This window comes from Rhinopithecus roxellana, chromosome 14 (genome assembly GCF_007565055.1).
Source record: "Rhinopithecus roxellana isolate Shanxi Qingling chromosome 14, ASM756505v1, whole genome shotgun sequence".
NCBI lineage: Eukaryota > Metazoa > Chordata > Mammalia > Primates > Cercopithecidae > Rhinopithecus > Rhinopithecus roxellana.
The window spans coordinates 107,555,296-107,574,403 of NC_044562.1; the positions used below are offsets into that span (position 1 = coordinate 107,555,296).

At 39.8% G+C, this 19,108-nt stretch overlaps 1 protein-coding gene across 2 annotated transcripts in view; it reads right to left on the reverse strand.

Moving 5' to 3' along the window:
- Nucleotides 1-19,108, reverse strand: part of GALNT5 (polypeptide N-acetylgalactosaminyltransferase 5) — a 60,611-nt gene that overhangs the window by 11,559 nt on the left and 29,944 nt on the right. For both annotated transcript variants that reach the window (XM_010359037.2, XM_030917089.1), the window contains 5 exons: nt 11,510-11,645; nt 10,790-10,909; nt 7,378-7,495; nt 6,036-6,359; nt 1,157-1,237 (listed from right to left, as the gene is read on the reverse strand). In XM_010359037.2, the coding sequence (XP_010357339.1) occupies nt 1,157-1,237; nt 6,036-6,359; nt 7,378-7,495; nt 10,790-10,909; nt 11,510-11,645 (779 nt within the window). The remainder of the gene's footprint in view (nt 1-1,156; nt 1,238-6,035; nt 6,360-7,377; nt 7,496-10,789; nt 10,910-11,509; nt 11,646-19,108) is intronic.

Genomic DNA, 19,108 nt, shown 5'->3' on the forward strand with positions numbered 1-19,108 from the left:
ATAGTGTGAAATAACTGTGGTTTTGTTTTTACAATTTATGACTTTATTTCCTCTTTGTTAGTAAGTGAAAGTTATTTCTTTTAATGGGTTTTAACACTTTTTCACTTCCCTTTGACTCCTTTCTTTCCTAATTAAAAAAGAGTGGCCTTGGCTTCAGGTTTACAATTCATAGCTAAATATAGCAACAGAGATACCTTTTCTTCTAGTAGCAGCTTTGAGTGAAGAGGTAGAGATGGGATGCACCAAAAAATATAAACAGTATCTTGAAGTCAAAACAAAGATGTAAGACTTGACAAGCCTAGATTACCATTGCAAAATAATCTCTGTACCAAAGAACAATCTGCAATTTTGGGGACTGATTTCTACTCATGAATCCATTTTCCTCTGAGTCTTACTTGCCACTCAAACCAATAACTGTTTCCACAAACACAGAACTGTTAGGGAATATATGTTAGAGAGGGAAGTGTAATCACTCAGAGCTCACCTCCAGCACTGTGGAAGGAGTCTCTATTCCCTGCTTCCTGGCCCTACTCCCTTTACTAACCATTTTGCTCTGAGTTTGTGGAGTTTTCCTATGGAAGTTTCTACCATGGATCATGGATTTGGTTATTTCCATTATTCCCTTAAAATGCGGGAGAATGAGGGGAAAGGGGAATGGAATCAGAGAAGAAGACTGCTTCCTTAGAATGATTATGTAGAAATATGTTCTCTCTTTAGTATCTTTATCTATGTTACCCATTTTTTTACATTTTTATCTTTATTATTATTACAGCAAACATTTACAGAGCACTAAGCATTAGGTATTGTTCTGCAGGCTTCATATGTATTACCTAACTCCAACCTCACACCAGTTCTAGAAGTAGGCATGATTATCACTACCATTTACCCAAAGGTTAATGAATCTGCAGAAGTTAACACGCTTTGGCAAGTGATGGTGCCAGGACTGTATTCATTCTGGATCCAGTGAGTTGACTGCAGGACTCACACCTTTATTCCCTCAGTCACTGTCTTTGTGTTTAGTGATGGATTCTCTAATTACAAAGAAATTTAGAAAATTATTTTTCTATTGGGGAAAGATGAATTTCTCAATTGAGCAATGAATGTGTCATACCCTGCACCTGTCAGCTACCATGAGATAGAAAACAGTTTAGCATACCTCTTTGCTCCCATCACAATCTTCCAGAATGACTGTACTGTTTTCAATGGAAATGCATTTACCCAAAGCCACATTAATAAGCTAAAAAGCAAAATACGAAACAGGAATTAAAAAACAATTTAAAGTAGAACAAGACATTCAGACACATTTAGAAAATACAGAATATAAAACTATAATAAGGTTAAAAGATAGTTAATAGCTTAGCATTACTTAGCACTATCCAGTTTTATTGGTTGCTGTCTCTAACAGAGACATAATGTAATCTTGTAATAGTACAGCTTCAATCTGTTAATTTTGGCCTGTGATCAGCCATAGAGCCAACACACAGAAGCTTTTAATTAACCCTTGCCTGGAATGCTAAATAACAAATGAGCAAAGGTGGCAAGAAAAGTAGTTATTTTCTGGTCTTAAGTTTATCTAATGCAGATACTAAAAGTCAATGCACTAAAAGTCAATGCACATATAAGAGTTATGAGCTATGTTCCCTGACTGACCCCTTCAAGCCTTTTGACTGCTTAAGCACTGAATCATAGATAAATTGAGTCCTTCAAAGAACAGCAGATTCCAGCTGATTCCCTGTCAGAATCTCCTTAATGACTCAAGCAAGCTACAATTCATTACAGGAAAGTCACAAAAGCTAATCTAGAGCCAAGCATAAAGGCACTTTCTGGCAGGCCCCCAGGTTTTCAATGGATTTACAGGGTCAAATATGGAGGTAGCTTTCTTTAAGTCACCATTTATTGCAGAAAAATGTTGATTTCCCTTCCTCCTTTGACATCCTGGGAAGGGCTAACAAAATGATGGGCTAACAGTGCAACTTAGGGTTTTCAGATTTCTAGAACAGCTGTGCAGAGCCGAATCTATATGACATGTCCCGGGAAAGCCTCCTGAGCTGGGAGGAGCTGAAGTCTTTGTTGCCAGGGATACTATTTGTGCCCTTCCTGTTCTACGATGCCTAACAACGAGCTCTAACTCAGGGTGCTGCACTGATGGTGGCTGGATTCTCACAGAGTTGCCAGACTTCATAAAAGGGGGCTCAGTACATTGGTCCTCACTTTTACATGCTTAGCTTAGTGGACAAGAAAGTAAAGGACATCTTCAGGGATCAGAATACGCAGAAAAAATTAAAGGCTACAGGGAAACATGCAAAGGTTGGCAAGAAAGACTTGCTCCCTCATATGGATGGAAGAAAAACAGAGGCATGGGTAAGCCAAAAAGCTGGAATTCAGGTCTTCCATGTAACAGCGGAAAAACAGACCTTCAGTTGAATGCTGCACTAGGAAAAACAATTTGCCCATTAGCACAGGGAGAAAACAAGGAAGCTGGATTCTCCCTGAGAATCTGAAACTTTACACCAGCCTTCATTTGGGTTTGAGATGAATATTTACACCACCTGCCTTGGACAGGAACCATCACAGACTTTCAAGGCATAGAAACAAATGCTAAAAATAGTACCAGGTTGATAATGACTTCTGAGGTGCCTGGCACGGACAGAAACAAAGCAACTGTGGAAGGATGGCACCTCTATCAAAAATCCTCAGAGAAAGCTCTATTCGCAATTTAAAATGACAAATATGGGAGGAGACAGCTCGCTGTTAGTAAATGTGGGCATCACAAGGCACAGAAGGATTTAGTGCCCCCTAGTCCCAGCCCTGAACTTCACTGAGAAGAAGGTGAATAGAAAGACGTGATGGTAGAATAATCTCGGGGCTTAAAAGAAGGAAAGCATGCTGCAGTTGCTCTCTGTACTTCAGCAGAGATAAATATTATATAAGCTCCTATATTTGTGGATCATGCAGAAATATTCTATCTTCAAACAAATTTGGAAAATGCAGGTTTCCACAGAGCTGAACAGGTGGTTCTACTCCAGAACTTCTCAAAATCTTCAGGGTGTTTATGTTCAGCTTGCTGCTCAGAATGTTGTACGAATGTTTCTCAAATGTACTTGACCATGGAACTCTGAGACAGCACAAGTAACATTGGTCAGGACAGTGTTTAAGAACCCCCCGGTTAACTGATATTTGTGTTTATTTTGTATAATCCCTCCAAGAACCGAAAAGCATTGGAAGGAAAGATAAAATTTTCTGTCCCTTACATGCCCCTCTCTCACTTGACCTGAAGATTTTTTTTTCCCTTCTTCTTAGAAATTACCAAGGAAACTATTTAATTGCGGTTTTTGCCATTGAAGGAACTTTCACACCAACCTAATACTTTCCTTCTTATAGACATCGTCTCTGAAGTGCTTTGGAATTGTTATTCTTCATTTCATTATGAACCATTTTTAGAATTTTTCCTTTTTATTTAAAAATAATTGATCCATGTTTTTACTGTAAACCATTTTAATCTTTAAAATAATCAGCCAGTGCATAAATGTCAAAGTATCCATGTTGTATTATTTCACTTTCCAATTTAGGAAGTAGACATTCCCCATAATTTATGACAGAATTGTTAAACATTAGGCTATTTGCCAGCAGTTTAATCCAGTGTAAAAACACATTATTGCTGAGATTCTTTTATTAGCTTCAAATATTTTCGTTTCAATAAGAAAATATTTCTTCTTATTACAAAAAACATGAACTTTCACTGGATTTAAATTCCTACACGTGGAGGTTGAAAAAAGGGAAACAGAGCTATAGACTGTTTGCCAGCAGTTTAATCCAGTGTAAAAATACATTATTGGTGAGATTATTAGCTTCAAATATTGTTGGTTCAGTAAGAAAGTATTTGTTCTTATTACAAAACACAAAACTTTCACTGGATTCAAATACCTACGTGTGAAGGTTGAAAGAAGGGAAACGGAGCAAGATACAAAAAGAAGTTGTGGAGTTTATTTTCTTGGAAATTTCCAGGATTATCTATCCAAAGTAATGATCTACTTAATATACTCCAAATTACCTGGAGAAAGGTCCTAATTTTTTAAAAATGGTAATAACGCTCCCTGCTGGTTGCTTCAGAAGGGAGCAAACTACATCTTCACTGAAATTTGTTTAAGGAAACAACAAAGGAAAATAGAAGGAATTTGTTAAAATCAGTTTTTAAACTACTTGCTGCATTTTGATATGTTATAGCGGAGGCATCAGCAGAAGGCTGTTTCATTAGGGGAGCTCTTCAGAAATTTCGTAGGAACTCACACAAGTTAGCCTAACAGTGGAGCCAAAACGTAGTTTTCTAGTGCCCTCTGGTGGTTAAAGTTCAGTATTACTCTTACTGAGATTGTGCTGTTGGAATGGGAAAAATTACAATAGTGGGAATTCTTTTTTTTTTTTTTTTTCTGCTCAGGGGTTGAAATTAAAAATTGTAAATTTACTTTACAGTTATATTTGACATGTTGTCATTTGAACAGTGTGTATATAAATCCAAAATGTCTGATAAGTTACCAGGTTGAGCCACCTAAATTAGCTGCCATTCTATTTGGACCTATAAAAATGGCAATTTTATAATACAGTACATTACCTAAAAACAGGTCGCATATACTTATTTATCAGTTGAATTTTGTAAAAAACAGAACCATTTTTTTTTTTTAAACAGAACCATTTTTTAAGACTAGTTTTCTGTCTCTCATAGCTTTCCTGGATTTCCCTAATACTTTCAAGGGGAGTATTATAATAAGTTTTTGCTATCAGGAGAATTTCCAGATAGAAAGCATGGTATAACCCACCCTCTAGAAGAACTGAAAAAATTTGGCCTAAAAGGGCAGGATAACTAATGGTCACATTTTAAAATAATGTCTTGGATGAAGAAAAAGGAAGCTGAAATAAAACAAAAACACTGGGGATAGTTATAAGTCAAATCAAATTGGAAATAAAAGATTAGAAATAAGCATGAATGGCGAAGAACCCCAGCTGAAGGCTTGGCTAATCATATTTAAACCCACGTGTCTTACCATCCTCTTCAAATGCAGCTTCACTCCTAGAATGGGTTTGAAATGGCTTTTCCCCAGCTTTTCCTCTTCCTTGATGTTTTCTTAGTCTTGCACTCTGGCCACCTTATCTGGCTTAGCTTCTTCCCTTTGGATACCATCTCTCATGTCCTGGAATGTTATCTGCTATTTTCTGATATTTTCTGTTATTTTAAGTCCCTCTTTGAAATCTTTACAAACCCTAATTAAATCTTATCACCCCCTTGCTTAACTCTGCTCAGTAACTTCCCACTACTTTCAGAAGAAAGAAGGAAGTAAGGAAGGAAAGATGGAAGGAAAGAAAGAAAATCCTTACTTTGGTTACAAGGACCTGTGTGATCTGGCTCCTTCCTTCCCCTTCCCCTTCATCTGATGCCATTCTTCCCTCCTTCACATCCTGACAACAACATTTGTCTTCTTTCCAGTGCTTGGATGGAGAACACTCACCTGTCTGACGGCTTTACATGACCTTCACCCTCTGCCTAGCACTCTTCTTTGGAGTTTTGCTGACTGACACTTAGTGTTTTCGGCCTGAGTTACAAAGTCTCCTTCTCAGAGAGGATTTCTCGACCACTCTAACTGCGAATTCATCAACTGTGGCCGGCTCCCTAAATGAAGGCTATTATATTTTGTATTTACACTTGACTTGCTTATTTGTTTATATCTTTCTTCCCTACCCAAATTAAGCTCCACAAGGAAGGGATCAAGTCTGCTTCATTCATCGCCCTGTAATCCAAGTCTGAAATACTCCCAGATCTATGGATACTCAATAGATATCTGTTGAGTTAATCAATGAACATGACCACTTGGTAGCCTTCCTTAAGTTTACCTATATTAAATTCTCAGCTATGCTTTGTCCCATCTATGATCATACTTGATGTTTATTTATGATGTAATTATTCATTCTTTCCACACATTTTTGAAAGAGATTTTGTGTTTTGTTTTTATGGAGTAAGATTTTAAGTTGTCACCTGAACTTACCACACCACTAGCTCTCACAATGGGAGCCTTTAAGTCAGGAAAGACGTTCTCCAAGTACCATTTGAAACTTTTGCACTTCAGTTTCTTTCGCAGCTCCCTTTGCTGGGTGAGGTTGCCAACATCTAGCCCTTGGTCGATGAGGTGGTCTCCATGGCCATAGAACAGCTCCTTATACTCATCCAACCAGACCTCAGCAACCCGCACCAAGTTCCGCTCTACTGTCTTCATCCGGTCTTTGGGGAAGGAATACGGATTGTCATTTCTGAATATATGGCCCACTCGGGAGCAGGGAATGATCTCAATTTCACCACCACACATCCACACCTGGAAGAATTTGATGATAAGCATCAATTATCAAATGATTATCCACAGATCATGGGCACTTAACAATGACAAGAAACCACCTGGCTGGCGACCTGGTTTCCCCCTACCTGAAATAATATTCAACTTCAAAAACACTGTTGCAATAGAAAATCAAACTCAACAGGCTTATTTAATTTTGTGTATTGCTGTGGATCATTTTAGGATTAGTGAAATGTAGTTTTTTCATTTCCTAACCTGCAATGTAAGTTTTTATTTTAATTGGTAAATAAATCTTCACAGAATCCCATTTTGTAAAATATGAGTTCTTGTTTTGGTTGAATCAGGAAAAGAAGTGTAGATGTCCATTTGTTCACATTCCCCTACTCTCATTTTGGGAGGAACCAAAAGGCTTGTGGTACACAACTCAAAACCATTTTTCTTGATCAGCAGCTCCAAAATTACACCCTTTTACCTACATACAGAACACCCACCCAATAGGAAAGCAATTACTTTTTGGATACTCTCTACTACTGCTGTTGCCAAGGCTTTCTCAGAAGTTAATTGGTGATTGTATAATAGATGGTATAAAGTATCCAAAGGAGCTGTACTATGAGCACACTTGACCTGTCGGTGACCTGCTTTAGAGGTATTTTTACCTCCTTCTGTCATTTGTGTTCTCCAAGATGATCCAATACAGATTGAGTCTATTCCTTCCAACATACTAGACAGATGTCCCAGAAGAGTTATTCTGTATCACGTATGACTCCCACAACATTTACTCTGAGTGGCAGAAAGTCATTTCCCCCATATTTACAAGCAGAAATGGTGTTGTGAAAGACTAGGGAATGCTAATAAATTTCACAACAGCAATTGATTCCTCCAAATTCAATCTGAGATATGAAAAAATTAATCCAGAGACCCTAAAATTTCTGCGAAATTTCCTCTTAGTGGCAGTCACATATCTGATTATAGTAGTAAAATCAAACCATTTAAATTAACTCATTATTGTAAAGAAAATTTGGGAAACACCTGGTAATACCTTGAATGAGAGCTCCATATTTTCCCCACCCCAAACATCAAGGCCAGGGTCGTATGTTCCAAGTTCAAAAAAGTAACTTTTGTCAATAGAAAATAATCCACCAGCCATGACAGGGCACCTACAAAAAGAAAAGTTTGTTGTTTAAACTTGCATTTCATGAAAGTTCGACTTTTAGAGTTGGTCCTCTGTACATTTGTACTGGAGGTAGAAGGCTTTTCAGAATAGCTATCTGATGCAGGGAAGCCCTGGGACGGAGTCACAAATAGGGCTTAAATGATGCCATCCCTCGATCATTGTGGCAGAGCTTGATTAGGTTCAGCAAAGATGTATCCTGGAACTAGTATTATTTGCCCTTTATACTGTGACACAAACTGTCCAGGAATGTTGTTTTTAACACTTATTCAGGGCTGAGGGAGTATCAGGCACTATCGTAAGTATTATATACATACCAGCCCAGACTTCACAAAAAATCCTGTGAGTATGTATGATTATTAAGAATCTGCAACACTGGGCCGGGCACAGTGGCTCAAGCCTGTAATCCCAGCACTTTGGGAGGCCGAGACAGGCGGATCACGACGTCAGGAGATCGAGACCATCCTGGCTAACACGGTGAAACCCCGTCTCTACTAAAAAATACAAAAAACTAGCCGGGCGAGGTGGCGAGCGCCTGTAGTCCCAGCTGCTCGGGAGGCTGAGGCAGGAGAATGGCGTAAACCCGGGAGGCGGAGCTTGCAGTGAGCTGAGATCTGGCCACTGCACTCCAGCCTGGGTGACAGAGCGAGACTCCGTCTCAAAAAAAAAAAAAAAAAAAAAAAAAAAGAATCTGCAACACTGGATGTGAGGGCGATCTGGCTGCGACATCTGTCACCCCATTGATTGCCAGGGTTGATTCGGTTGATCCGGCTGGCCAGGCAGGTGTCCCCTTCCTCCCTCACTTCTCCGTGTGCGTCCCTCCCGGAAGCTGCGCTCTCTGTGGAAGAGGCCGACCATCCCCGACAGAGGAGGGCCGGTCTTCCCTCAAGGGTATATGAGCAGCTGCGCTCCCTGCTAGAACCTCCAAGCAAGCTCTCAGGAATTGGCAACACAGAGAAGGTAAGAAACTTTCCCAAGGACAGTTGACACCTTGGGTTTGCTCTGGGCGGTCTGAGGGGTCGCTGTGCCACTGACTCCACTGTACTGCCTCTCAGCGGTTACCGGAAGGAAGGCCGTGAGTGTGAGTTATCCAGGTTCTGGGTATTTTGAACAAAGAATTGAACAAAACACTAACAAAGGAACGAAACACATGAAGGAAGCAGCACAAGCAGGGATTTATTAAAGCGAGAAAGCGCTCCACAGGGTGGGAGTGGGCCGGAGCAAACGGGTTACAAAGTTTTCTGAGTTTCGAGTACTCCTTCCGAGGTCCCTATCGGCTGCCCCTTATCTGGGTGAAGGATTTGGTTGACTAATGAAAGGCTGAGGTGAATCGGCGCCCTATGCAGATGAAGGGAAGGTCCCTGCTTGGCCAGTCCAAGGCACCCTCCCTTTCCGTCTGAGACGTGGTGGAAGGGGAGGGCTGTAGGGAGAGTAGCCTTTGATCCTTTTTTACTCGGGTGTGGGGAAATGGAATTTTCCTTCTGGTTTAGCTTTAGGAGGTGGGTGTTAATCGGCCTTCGATCCCCTGCCCCTAGACCCAGGTGTTTTCCTTTTGATCCGGCTTTGGGAAGTCAGCAGGAATTGGTCTTCGATTCCCTGCCCCCCAGACCTTGGTGTTTTTCCTTGATTGGACTTCAGGAAGTCAGCATGAATTGGCCTCAAGGTTCTTGCCTCCAGACCCTATTCTCCTGCCTCACAACCACACACAAACTTTACCCACAGCATGTTATATGGCAAGCACCTTTCAAAGCACTTTATGTATTATCTGATTCAGTTCTTAAAACAATCTAAGTAGCAGCTACTTTTATAAGTCTTCATGTAAAAATGAGGAAACAGAGGCTCAAGATGATAAGTAGCCTTTTTAAGCTCATACCACTTCTCAGTAGTAGAGTGGAGATTCAAACTGTCTCCAGAGCCTTCACTAATAATATTGATCATGGAGAATAGAAACTACATTTTAGTCAGCAGTTAGCGAAGACTGGAATCACTTCCTATGGTGGTCACCACTCAGCCAGCTGAAGTAGTTTCTGTGGAGAGTCTGCTCTGTGCTTAGTGTATACAGTGATCTCAAGGGGGAGGTAATTCCTGTCCCACACCTCTCTCCCCTCTGCCACCATTTATGTTCATGTTCTTTCTGCACTCCAATTTTCCTACTAGTCTATCCAGAATGCATTCTCTTCCTAACATTATGTTGAATGTAGTCTGAACTCAACCACTGTATTGGCCCTCAACATGAGAGTTTGGAAAAAGCAGAGGTTCTTTAGGTGTAGGTTCAGAATAAGAGTGTTAAATCCAGGTAGTTCTGGGTTTGAGTCTCAAATTCTTCTTTCATTAACTGTGTATCTCTAGGAAAATTACTTAATGCTTTTAAGTCTCAATTTCCTCATCTCTTTAAGGTGAATACTTCCACCTGCCTCCTAGAGTTAGGAAGAGAGTTAGGTGCCTGGCACAGAGTGCTTAATAAATGGTAGAACCTTCACTTCTTTGGTTGGCGGAACAATTCTGAAGGTATCACAACTGGCAAGGAAGGTGGTATGACTGATTGAGGGGTAAGTTTGGGGAAAACATGCTTCAATGCACAGTCTGGGCTTGGCTTTCTCTTGGGGCTGGCTTGCTTGTGTCTGCTTAAGTGGTGACTACAACAGGGAAAATTTAAGCTCCCTGCTGCTCTTTCTGTGGCTGGCTGAATGCTTGTCCTGTAGGCCTAGATTCTGAAGAAGTAATGGGAGGCCTCCACTTCAGCTTCAGGTCTAAGCTGTGTTCTTTAATGCAGTTTCTTGGGAATAAAAGCCCAAACTTGAATTCATATCCAGCTTCTGAATCGATTTTTAAATTTATTCATAGAATTTGGCACTTTTCTCATGGAGGGGGTAGGATTAGTCTGTAAAAGAAAATCCTAACCATTGCTATCATTAGCATGATATTTTATTACTATTATTTACTTTTAATTTGTATTTATGTTTACTTTAATATTACATGTGTTTATATAGTATGTATGCAGCACATTTTGCTAGTTTGTGTTTCTTAGGTTACAAATCCTAGGGGACAGGATAGCATTAGTGAATTTTTGTGTGTTCAGCCCTGAGTAAGGTACGAATGACCAGTGAAGAATTCGTTTTGGGAACAAATTTCTCAGGAATATTGTGTTTGCTTTGGTAATCTATTGGCTAGAACTGTGATTCTTAATGTTCTATAGAATAATAAGCTGTTTTGTAGAATTTTTTATGCTTTTACGAAAAGATATATGACTGCTTTCTAGTCTTAAATTTCACACACTTACCTTATTGCATCAGTTTCTTTAATTCTGTTTTTTGCAATGACATCTGGAGGAATTGTTCTCCAACCAAAGTTCATGGGCCACACAAAGATGCCTCTTTGAAAGTTGTCCACTGTCATGTAACTAATCCAGGAAGAAAAAAACCAAAGTGTTATCTGGGATTATATAAATCTTTATGTACTTTATCAATTTGGTTTCACAACGTAGTCAAATGAATGAAACAAGTGCTTATGATGATTTTAGAGCACCACCTTTTAATAATAGTTCAAGAAGTTCATTTACAAGTACAATTTGCTTTAGTAACTAATTGGCTTGATTATTTGTGCTTAACTTATACTTTTATTTTAACACTATTCTGGTCAGTTTTGAAGAAAAAAAGTACAAGGGCAACTTAGAAGCACATACACGTTTCCCACAGAAATAAGAACTAAACTTGAGGTAAATAAATATTTGTGGGTTCAGCTAAATATAAAGGGGGAAAAAAAGATAATGAGTATTAGGATTTATTGTTATTTAGAGTCAAGAATTTGTAGTGACCAGATAGATTATTGCATCAGCAGACTCTGATCCCAAGATATCGACCATGCTTTTCCATTTATTTAAGTAAACTATGTATGTTTTAGATTTTCAAAAAACGCACATATTGGGCATATACTCAGCACTTTCTGCTGCTTGTGTTTAAAGATGTGCTTAGAAGTATCTTGTGGAATGTGTCAATATTACCTCATATCCTTATCATTGATGACTTCGATTACTGGACAGGCCACTTTCTTTCTACTTAAATACACTCTTTCCAGAAGAGGTTCCAACCAACCAACGTTACATTCCACATGAGAATCTAAAAATGTCAACACATCACCTAGAGAGCCAAAAACACAAAAATCTTTGAAAATACAATATATTGAATGTGTGTACTTCATGTTCAAAGTTATTGATGATTGCTCCAGAAATGTGGCTGTAAATGCAGTAATCTTTTTTTTTTTTTTTTTCTGAATTCGTAGTCAGCATAATTTCATTTCATACTGAAATGAGAGAAACTTTGCTCCTAGGAGTCCTGTGGTGCAAACTTAATTTATGTTTGGAAAAAAATGGTAAGCCATTTAGAATGGGTAAACGAATCTGAAAAGAATACTTGGTATTAAAGGTAGTTGCTGAAGTCCCCTCTAAGAGAGTGTGCCCATTAACGCTGGGGATGCAGGATTTGGGACTTTGTTTTTAAGAAGCAGAGAGACTGAGATGACAAGTTTGTCCTTAGGAATGATGAAGAGGAAAAATTACTTCACACAATAGGGATGAAAGAAATTAAAGTGGACGAACCGGCGAGGCTAGGAGGTACTAGAAAAGAGTTATAGGAGACGGGAGTGGGGAATGGGAGGTTGCTGATTAATGGCTATGGAGTTTTATTTTTGCAAGGTGAAAAGAGTCATGTAGACTGCACATCAATGTGAACGTATGTAACACTATGGGCCTGTACACTTAAAAATGGTTAAGATGGTCCATTTTTATATTCTATGTATTTTACACAATTTTTAAAAAGACTTAAGAGGAAGAAAAAAAAAAAAGGAAAAGAAAGTTGGAGACCAGAAGTAGTATTAAGAACTCTTTTTTCCCCTGTTAGTTGTGTGAAGTAACACTCTTTCCCTCCCCAGTGAAACCTCAGTAGCATCTACATTGCTCCAGAGGATCTTATACAAGTGAAGTATGTGTATGTGTGTGTGTGGTGTGATGTGTGTGTGAGAGAGTGTAACAATCTAGGAAATAAGCTCCTGGTCCAGATCCTATGTGTGATCTTTCAGGCCCAACCACAGGTAAAACAAAGGCTCTACCTAGTGGGGCTCATGGGGGAAACCTGCTTTCTCACTCAGACTTGGTGCCCAGCCAGTGTGTTGAAGTCTCTAAAGGGAGTTGTGGTCCAGGACTCAGACCCCCCACTCGGCTGCAGGACTTGCTCTTCTGCCTGTCTGCATTCCTAACCCAGGTGCCTCCATTCGGGCCAAAACCTCTGCCAGGACCACTTTATTGGAGAGGGAATGGGTCTCGAAGACACTTTGCTCAACTCGGACTCACTATTCAGTGCTTTCCCACTCCTAGCCTTTCCCTTTCTTACTCTGGATCCCAGGGCCACATAACAGAAGGACCCTTTTGTGCTGGGTTCCTTGAGCAGGCAGTGAGCTGCCCCTCTTGTCTGCTCTGCTCTGACCCACCGCGCAGCAACATTCCAGGGGGAAAAATGGAACCCAGGAGGAGCCAATGCCTTCTCCTCTTCAGCCTCCTGCTGATACTGTTGCAGTAAGGGATTAAGGCTTGACTACTGCTTTCATTTTGGTTTATCATTTTAATTGACTACTTTGATACCTGGATGCTCAGCTCAGCTCTTGACATACCTGTAAGAACAACCATCATCTAAGTGCTTGTTCTATGCCAGCCTCCATTCTAAACATTCTTCATGGATGTTTTATGTCGTCCTTACAACAACCCTGTAGTATAGAACTAATTTTTATTCCCACTTAAGAGACAAGGAAACTAAAGAACAAAGACCTTAGGTAACTTTTCTATGGTTGCACAGCTAACAAACAGCAATGTGATATTAGAAAACAAGTAGCTCATTCCATAGATTACGTTCCTTAAAAATTGCTAGAAGGAGGCAGAGCTTTGGGTATGGGAAGGCTTAGAGAACAAAATGAGGACAGTTATCTAGATGATAGATCATTATCACTGAAATCTGCAAACTACCTCTCAATTAATGGAATTTAGCATCATATTAATTACTTGGTTAACAATGGCATTTTTGCATCAGGGTAAGGTATTGGTGTGGAGTGTTCTTGAGGAGTCTGTTTAGTGAAACCATCTGTGAGAGGCAACTCCCCCACCATGTAGTCCTCTGTTCTTGGAGATGGCAGTTTCATCTCCTGACCAGGCTGGAAGGGTCCTATTTTCAGGGCATTAATGCTTGTTTGACAATGACAGAGTATTGTCCCCTGCATGGTCTGAATGTGTGTGTCAATCCAAAATTCATATTTTGAAACCTAACCCTAAGGTGATAGTATTAGGAGGTGGGGCCTTTGTGATAAGATCATGAGGGTAGAGCCTTACTTAAGTAGGATTAGTGCCCATATGAAAGAGGGTGGAGAGTGTTTGTGAGCCCCTTTTGCCCTTCCACCATGTAAGGTCACAGCAACAAGGTGCCACCTTTGAAGCAGACAGTGAGCTGTCACTAGACACCGAATCTGCTAGTGCCTTGATCTTGGACTTCCCAGCCTCCAAAACTGTGATCAATAAATATATGCTATTTATAAATTATCTAGTGTAAGGCATTTTGTTATAGCAGCCCAAAAGGACTAAGCCATCTCCTAAGGGTGTCCTTTGGGGATAGCACTTTTGGGACAACCCTCTCCCTGGTCATGGGAAGACTCACAGGGTCATGTAGGTGTATGAAGCATGGCCTGCTAAAGTGCACTTGGCTAGTGGTATACAATGTGGTAAAAAAAAGATTCCTGGCCAGGCGTGGTGGCTTATGCCTGTAATCTTAGCACTTTGGGAGGCCGAGATGGTAGGATCATGAAGCTGAGAGATCAAGGCCATCCTGGCCAACATGGTGAAACCCCATCTCTACTAAAAATACAAAAATCAGCTGGGTGTGTGTGTGTGTGCCTGCAGCCCTAGCTATTCAGGAGGCTGGGGCAGAAAATCACTTGAACCCGGGAGGTGGAGGTTGCAGTGAGCAGAGATGGCGGCACTGCACGCCAGCCTGGTGACACAGTGAGACTCCGTCTCAAAAACAAAAAACAAAAAAACAAAAACAAAAAATAAGATTTCTACTTGTGGTCCATTCAGACCTAGAGTTTAAAGAGCAGTGTTTACTACACCACCTGTCCCTATCCCCCTAGCAGCCTTATGAAGTCACAGGGGCCTGGATTATCTTTTGCAGTCCCCAGTGGCAGCAGGATGGGTCCCCAAACCTACATTCACTTCCCACCTGGCCCAGATCCCTATGAAAATTCTCATTCATTTGCTGCCAGGACCTAAGGGAAGCAGCATCTGCTCAAAACATAGTCTGGAATTTTATATTGTTTTATTTTGGGGAAGAGGAGAATCCTCCCATGCATGCATGCTATTGCTCTACTTTCAGACATTTTGTTTCAAAATAAGATCTTAGGACTATGTTAGGTGAGAAAACAGGGAGCTCTCTGTGTAGCTGACTCTTGGTGGGATTTGTGATTGGCGTGGTTATTGTCTATGGACATTGTACACACTGTTCCTGATTTGGAGAGGCTGAGAAGCACAGTGAAATAAGCATAGCATTAAAGTTACATACAACAGCCTTCAATCCGAGCTCTGCTTTTCCTAGCCAGTTTAGATAAGTTACTTAACCTTTTTGAGCTTTGCCCTGTAAAGATATTTCTAAGATCTACCTGATACCTAAATTCTTTAAAAATGGCTAGTATAATTTACAGTCAGAATAATCAACCCAATCACTTAAAATTTTTAAATTGACACATAATAATTGTATATATTTATGGGGTACATAGTGATATTTGATACATAAAATGTGTAGTGATCAAATCAGGGTAATTAGCATATCAATCACCTCAAACATTTATCATTTATCTGTATTGGGAACATTCAAAATCCTCTCTGATAGGTACTTGAAAACATATAATAAACTGTTATTAACTATAGTGACCCTATAGTGCTATAGAGCACTAGATTTGGAAAGGGTAGGGGAGAGGGAATATAGGGAGAGGTTGGTTAAAGAATATAAAATTTTAGTCCAATCTTGATTGCTACCTGGTAGGATTTTCTTTTTTCTAAGGATAGGTCACAATAATACTGGATTGTTTACAGATGGGTTTCATTTGTAGCTTAAAAATTTGGAGGGTGGGGGGCAACATAAAACTGTTCAATGTGCCAAACAATTTTGGGTCCTTGTTGAGCATGGACCCCCACTTATATCCAGTGTACCAGCCTGGAGTATTGCTGCAGAACCAGTTAATGCTGGATGGTTATGTCAAGGGTTCCTCGAGAGATGTTGGCTTGGCATGCCATTTAATTTTACATAATGCCTCCTAAGTAATGCTAAGGAAACAATTTTTACCTGCAGCAGATACAAGTTATAAAAGTTTGCAGAAAGATGTCTACTGTTGCTTTTTAGGAGAGGAGTTTGCTAGGAGTTAGATGTCACCTGTCCAGTTACTTAAAGTTAGCCAAGTGATTATTTAGAATGCTCATAGAAATGTCAGGAATTTTGCTAAACGCCATGTCATGAAGGAAATGAAAACCTAATATTTACTTCGACTCTCTACTGCCTGACTGTAACTCCTCTTGGCAGGGCAGTAAATCACTTGGTCTGTTCCATACTAGGAAGGAATGTGGGTGATCTACTTGTTCCCTGATATCTCATTTACTGCATCTTTTTAATTCTGTTGGCTTCATATAGTGAGCAATTCTTAGAGATCCATTGCCCCGGCCTACCTGTTAAATTTTGAAATCCTACTTGGGCCTCTCAACCTCCTCATTCACAGCAATGAACTGATTGGACCTAATCTTTTTGCCTGAAATAGATTCAGATGAAGAACTAACATGCCCTGGAAACGGAATGCATAGTAGACATCGCTAACGGTAAGGCAGATCAGTGCTTGGCCCCTTATTATTTTGCAGATGATTGCAGACTTTCAGAGAGCCTCTTGCAGACCTTCAGAGAGCCTTATAATACCATGGGACCAAAATAGGCCATCTGACTTCTATTTTTGCATGTCTTTGGATCTCTGGATCTCACCCTTGCCTGTTAATTCCCTTTTGAGTCCTAAAGGGCAAATCTTTAGGGAACAGTTGCGCCAAGGCCTGTCAGATTCTGGACTCAGATTCTTATCTTTAAACTCCTTGTTTGGTGAGGCATCCTACAGAAAATTTTTGTCTGCTGTCTTTGCTGACCTCTAATTTACAGGAACTCTTCAGGAGGCCCTTAGTCTCTTATTTATCTCTACTCTTGAGAGCTGTGGCACACCCAGGGGAGTTTGAGAGGACCCACCCTGCCTGCCATCTCTGCTCAATGCCAGTCTCTGAATTACATTCTCTGCTAAAACTGATCCTGCATTGCCTTGAATTCCCCACCGGGGACAGGTGTACTTCCTGGCATTGGATGTATCCCTGGGCAAGGATACATCGAGACACACCTTTCTTCTTTCCAAACTCTCAGGTACCCAAGCTCCACTAATGCTGCTCAAAGTGTAGGTCACAGACCCTGCTGTCTACAGGGAGATAGCAATAGAAATTGAGAACAAATATTTTGAAACTTTATAGCAATTTGCCAAATTTATAAATTTATTATTTACTGTTTTTATATACATGTAGATACATATGCATATATATATATATATATATATATATATATATTTTTTTTTTTTTTTTTGAGACAGAGTTTTGCTCTTGTTGCCCAGGCTAGAGCAGTGGTGTGATATCACCTCACTGCAACCTCCACCTCCTGGGTTCAAGAGATTCTCCACCTTAGCCTCTTGAGTAGCTGGGATTACAGGCACCCACCACCACTCCTGGCTAATTTTTTGTATTTTTAGTAGAGACAGGGTTTTGCCATGTTGGGTCTCGAACTCCTGACTTCAGGTGATCTGCCTGCCTCAGCCTTCCAAAGTGCTGGGATTACAGGTGGGAGCCACTGCACCTAGCCATATATATTTTATATATAATAAAAATGGGTTTGTGTTTTATATATCTACTTTCCTTTTTGAGTAATATTTGTTATAATTTACAAAGGGGTAGGTCAATAAAAAACTGGAAATTAGGGGAAAAAAGTCCTTTTCAGATAGTTTGGGAAGCATCACTCTACTAGGCAGTGGCAAGCAATTAAGATACACCTAGCTGGGGTTTTTCAAACTGAGAGCTGTAGATCCTCTTAGTGAATCAATCACCAAATCAATTTATTGAGATTGGCCAGGATCTAAAAAATAAATAACATAGAAAAGAAGACATGAGAATCTATTCCACATGTTATTTGATAAAATGTCTACTGTAGTTATATGTGTGATTACACATGTAGTGAATTGTGATGAAAAATTTATTTCTACACAAGTCATCATCAAAATGGTTTGAAAGTTACTGAGCTAATATTTTCAAGGGTGTTAATGAATCTGAATTTACATTCAGATTTGCTAAATTCAAAGAAATTACTTTATGGATGTAACTGCAAACACTTGAGCAAGCAGTTGCAACTGCTTTAATCAAGCTCATAACACCCCTTTTAAGACACGCCACACATGTCGTCTAATAGTTTGGACTGTGTTGGAGGCCATTACTAGCATACTCTGTGCTCCATGCAGGCAGAGAGAACATTTTTAAATAATCCATATTTGGTTCTGTATTCTACTTTCTGCACGTGAATATCTAATTTTCATCTCAAATTTATATGGACAAAATCAAAACTCAACTGCAATTCCAAACCTGCTCCTCCAATTTTGAGCCTACCACCCACCAAGCTGTTCAGATACAAGTCCTAGGGTTTGTTTCTGATTGTTCTCATTCTTATTCTCTTCACATCCTATCTGATGGCAAGTCCTATACGTTCCATGTGCACAATCTATGATGAAGCTGACCATTTCTCCCATTTACCCTGGCACCTCCCTGGTACTTGGACAACTAAAATAGCCTCCTAACTGGCCTCCCTGCTTCCTTTTTCATCTTCCTAATATCTGTTATCTACACAGTGGCCAGAATGAACTTTCAAAATGTACATCAGACAGTTTTGTTCCCATTTAACATTCTTCACTGGCTTCACCTTATACTGAGAATAATGCCTACAATCTTTAAGTGATGCACAAAACTTTAGAAAAAGTTGCTTTTTTCTTTCCCCCCAAATGAATCTTTTATGACTCTCCCCGTGGTCAGCACCCATGAGTCAAAATGAACTTATTTCTTTACCTTGAATATGCTAAGCTCATTTCTTCATTAGGACATTTGTACTTCTTGTTCCATTTGCTTGGGAATAGTCTTCACCTAGACCTCAGCTCAAAAGTTACCTACTTAAACTAGTTCTTGAGTATCCTATTTGTACATCATTTATAGATAATTACTTTACAAAGGAAATTAAGCATGGAATACCATTAGATTTTTCTGAATGCAGTCTCTCATCAAGAATCTTAACTGTCACTGCAATGCCAATTTTGGTGTGATGTATTTGTTGTTCACTTAAAATTTCCTCTATAAAGAGAAGACATTTGTTAGCAAACCAATGAAATGAGAAGAGCTTCAAACATGGGGTCCAGTTACGAGAAAATTAAACTCACGTAAGCAGATAATTTCCCATCAGAACAT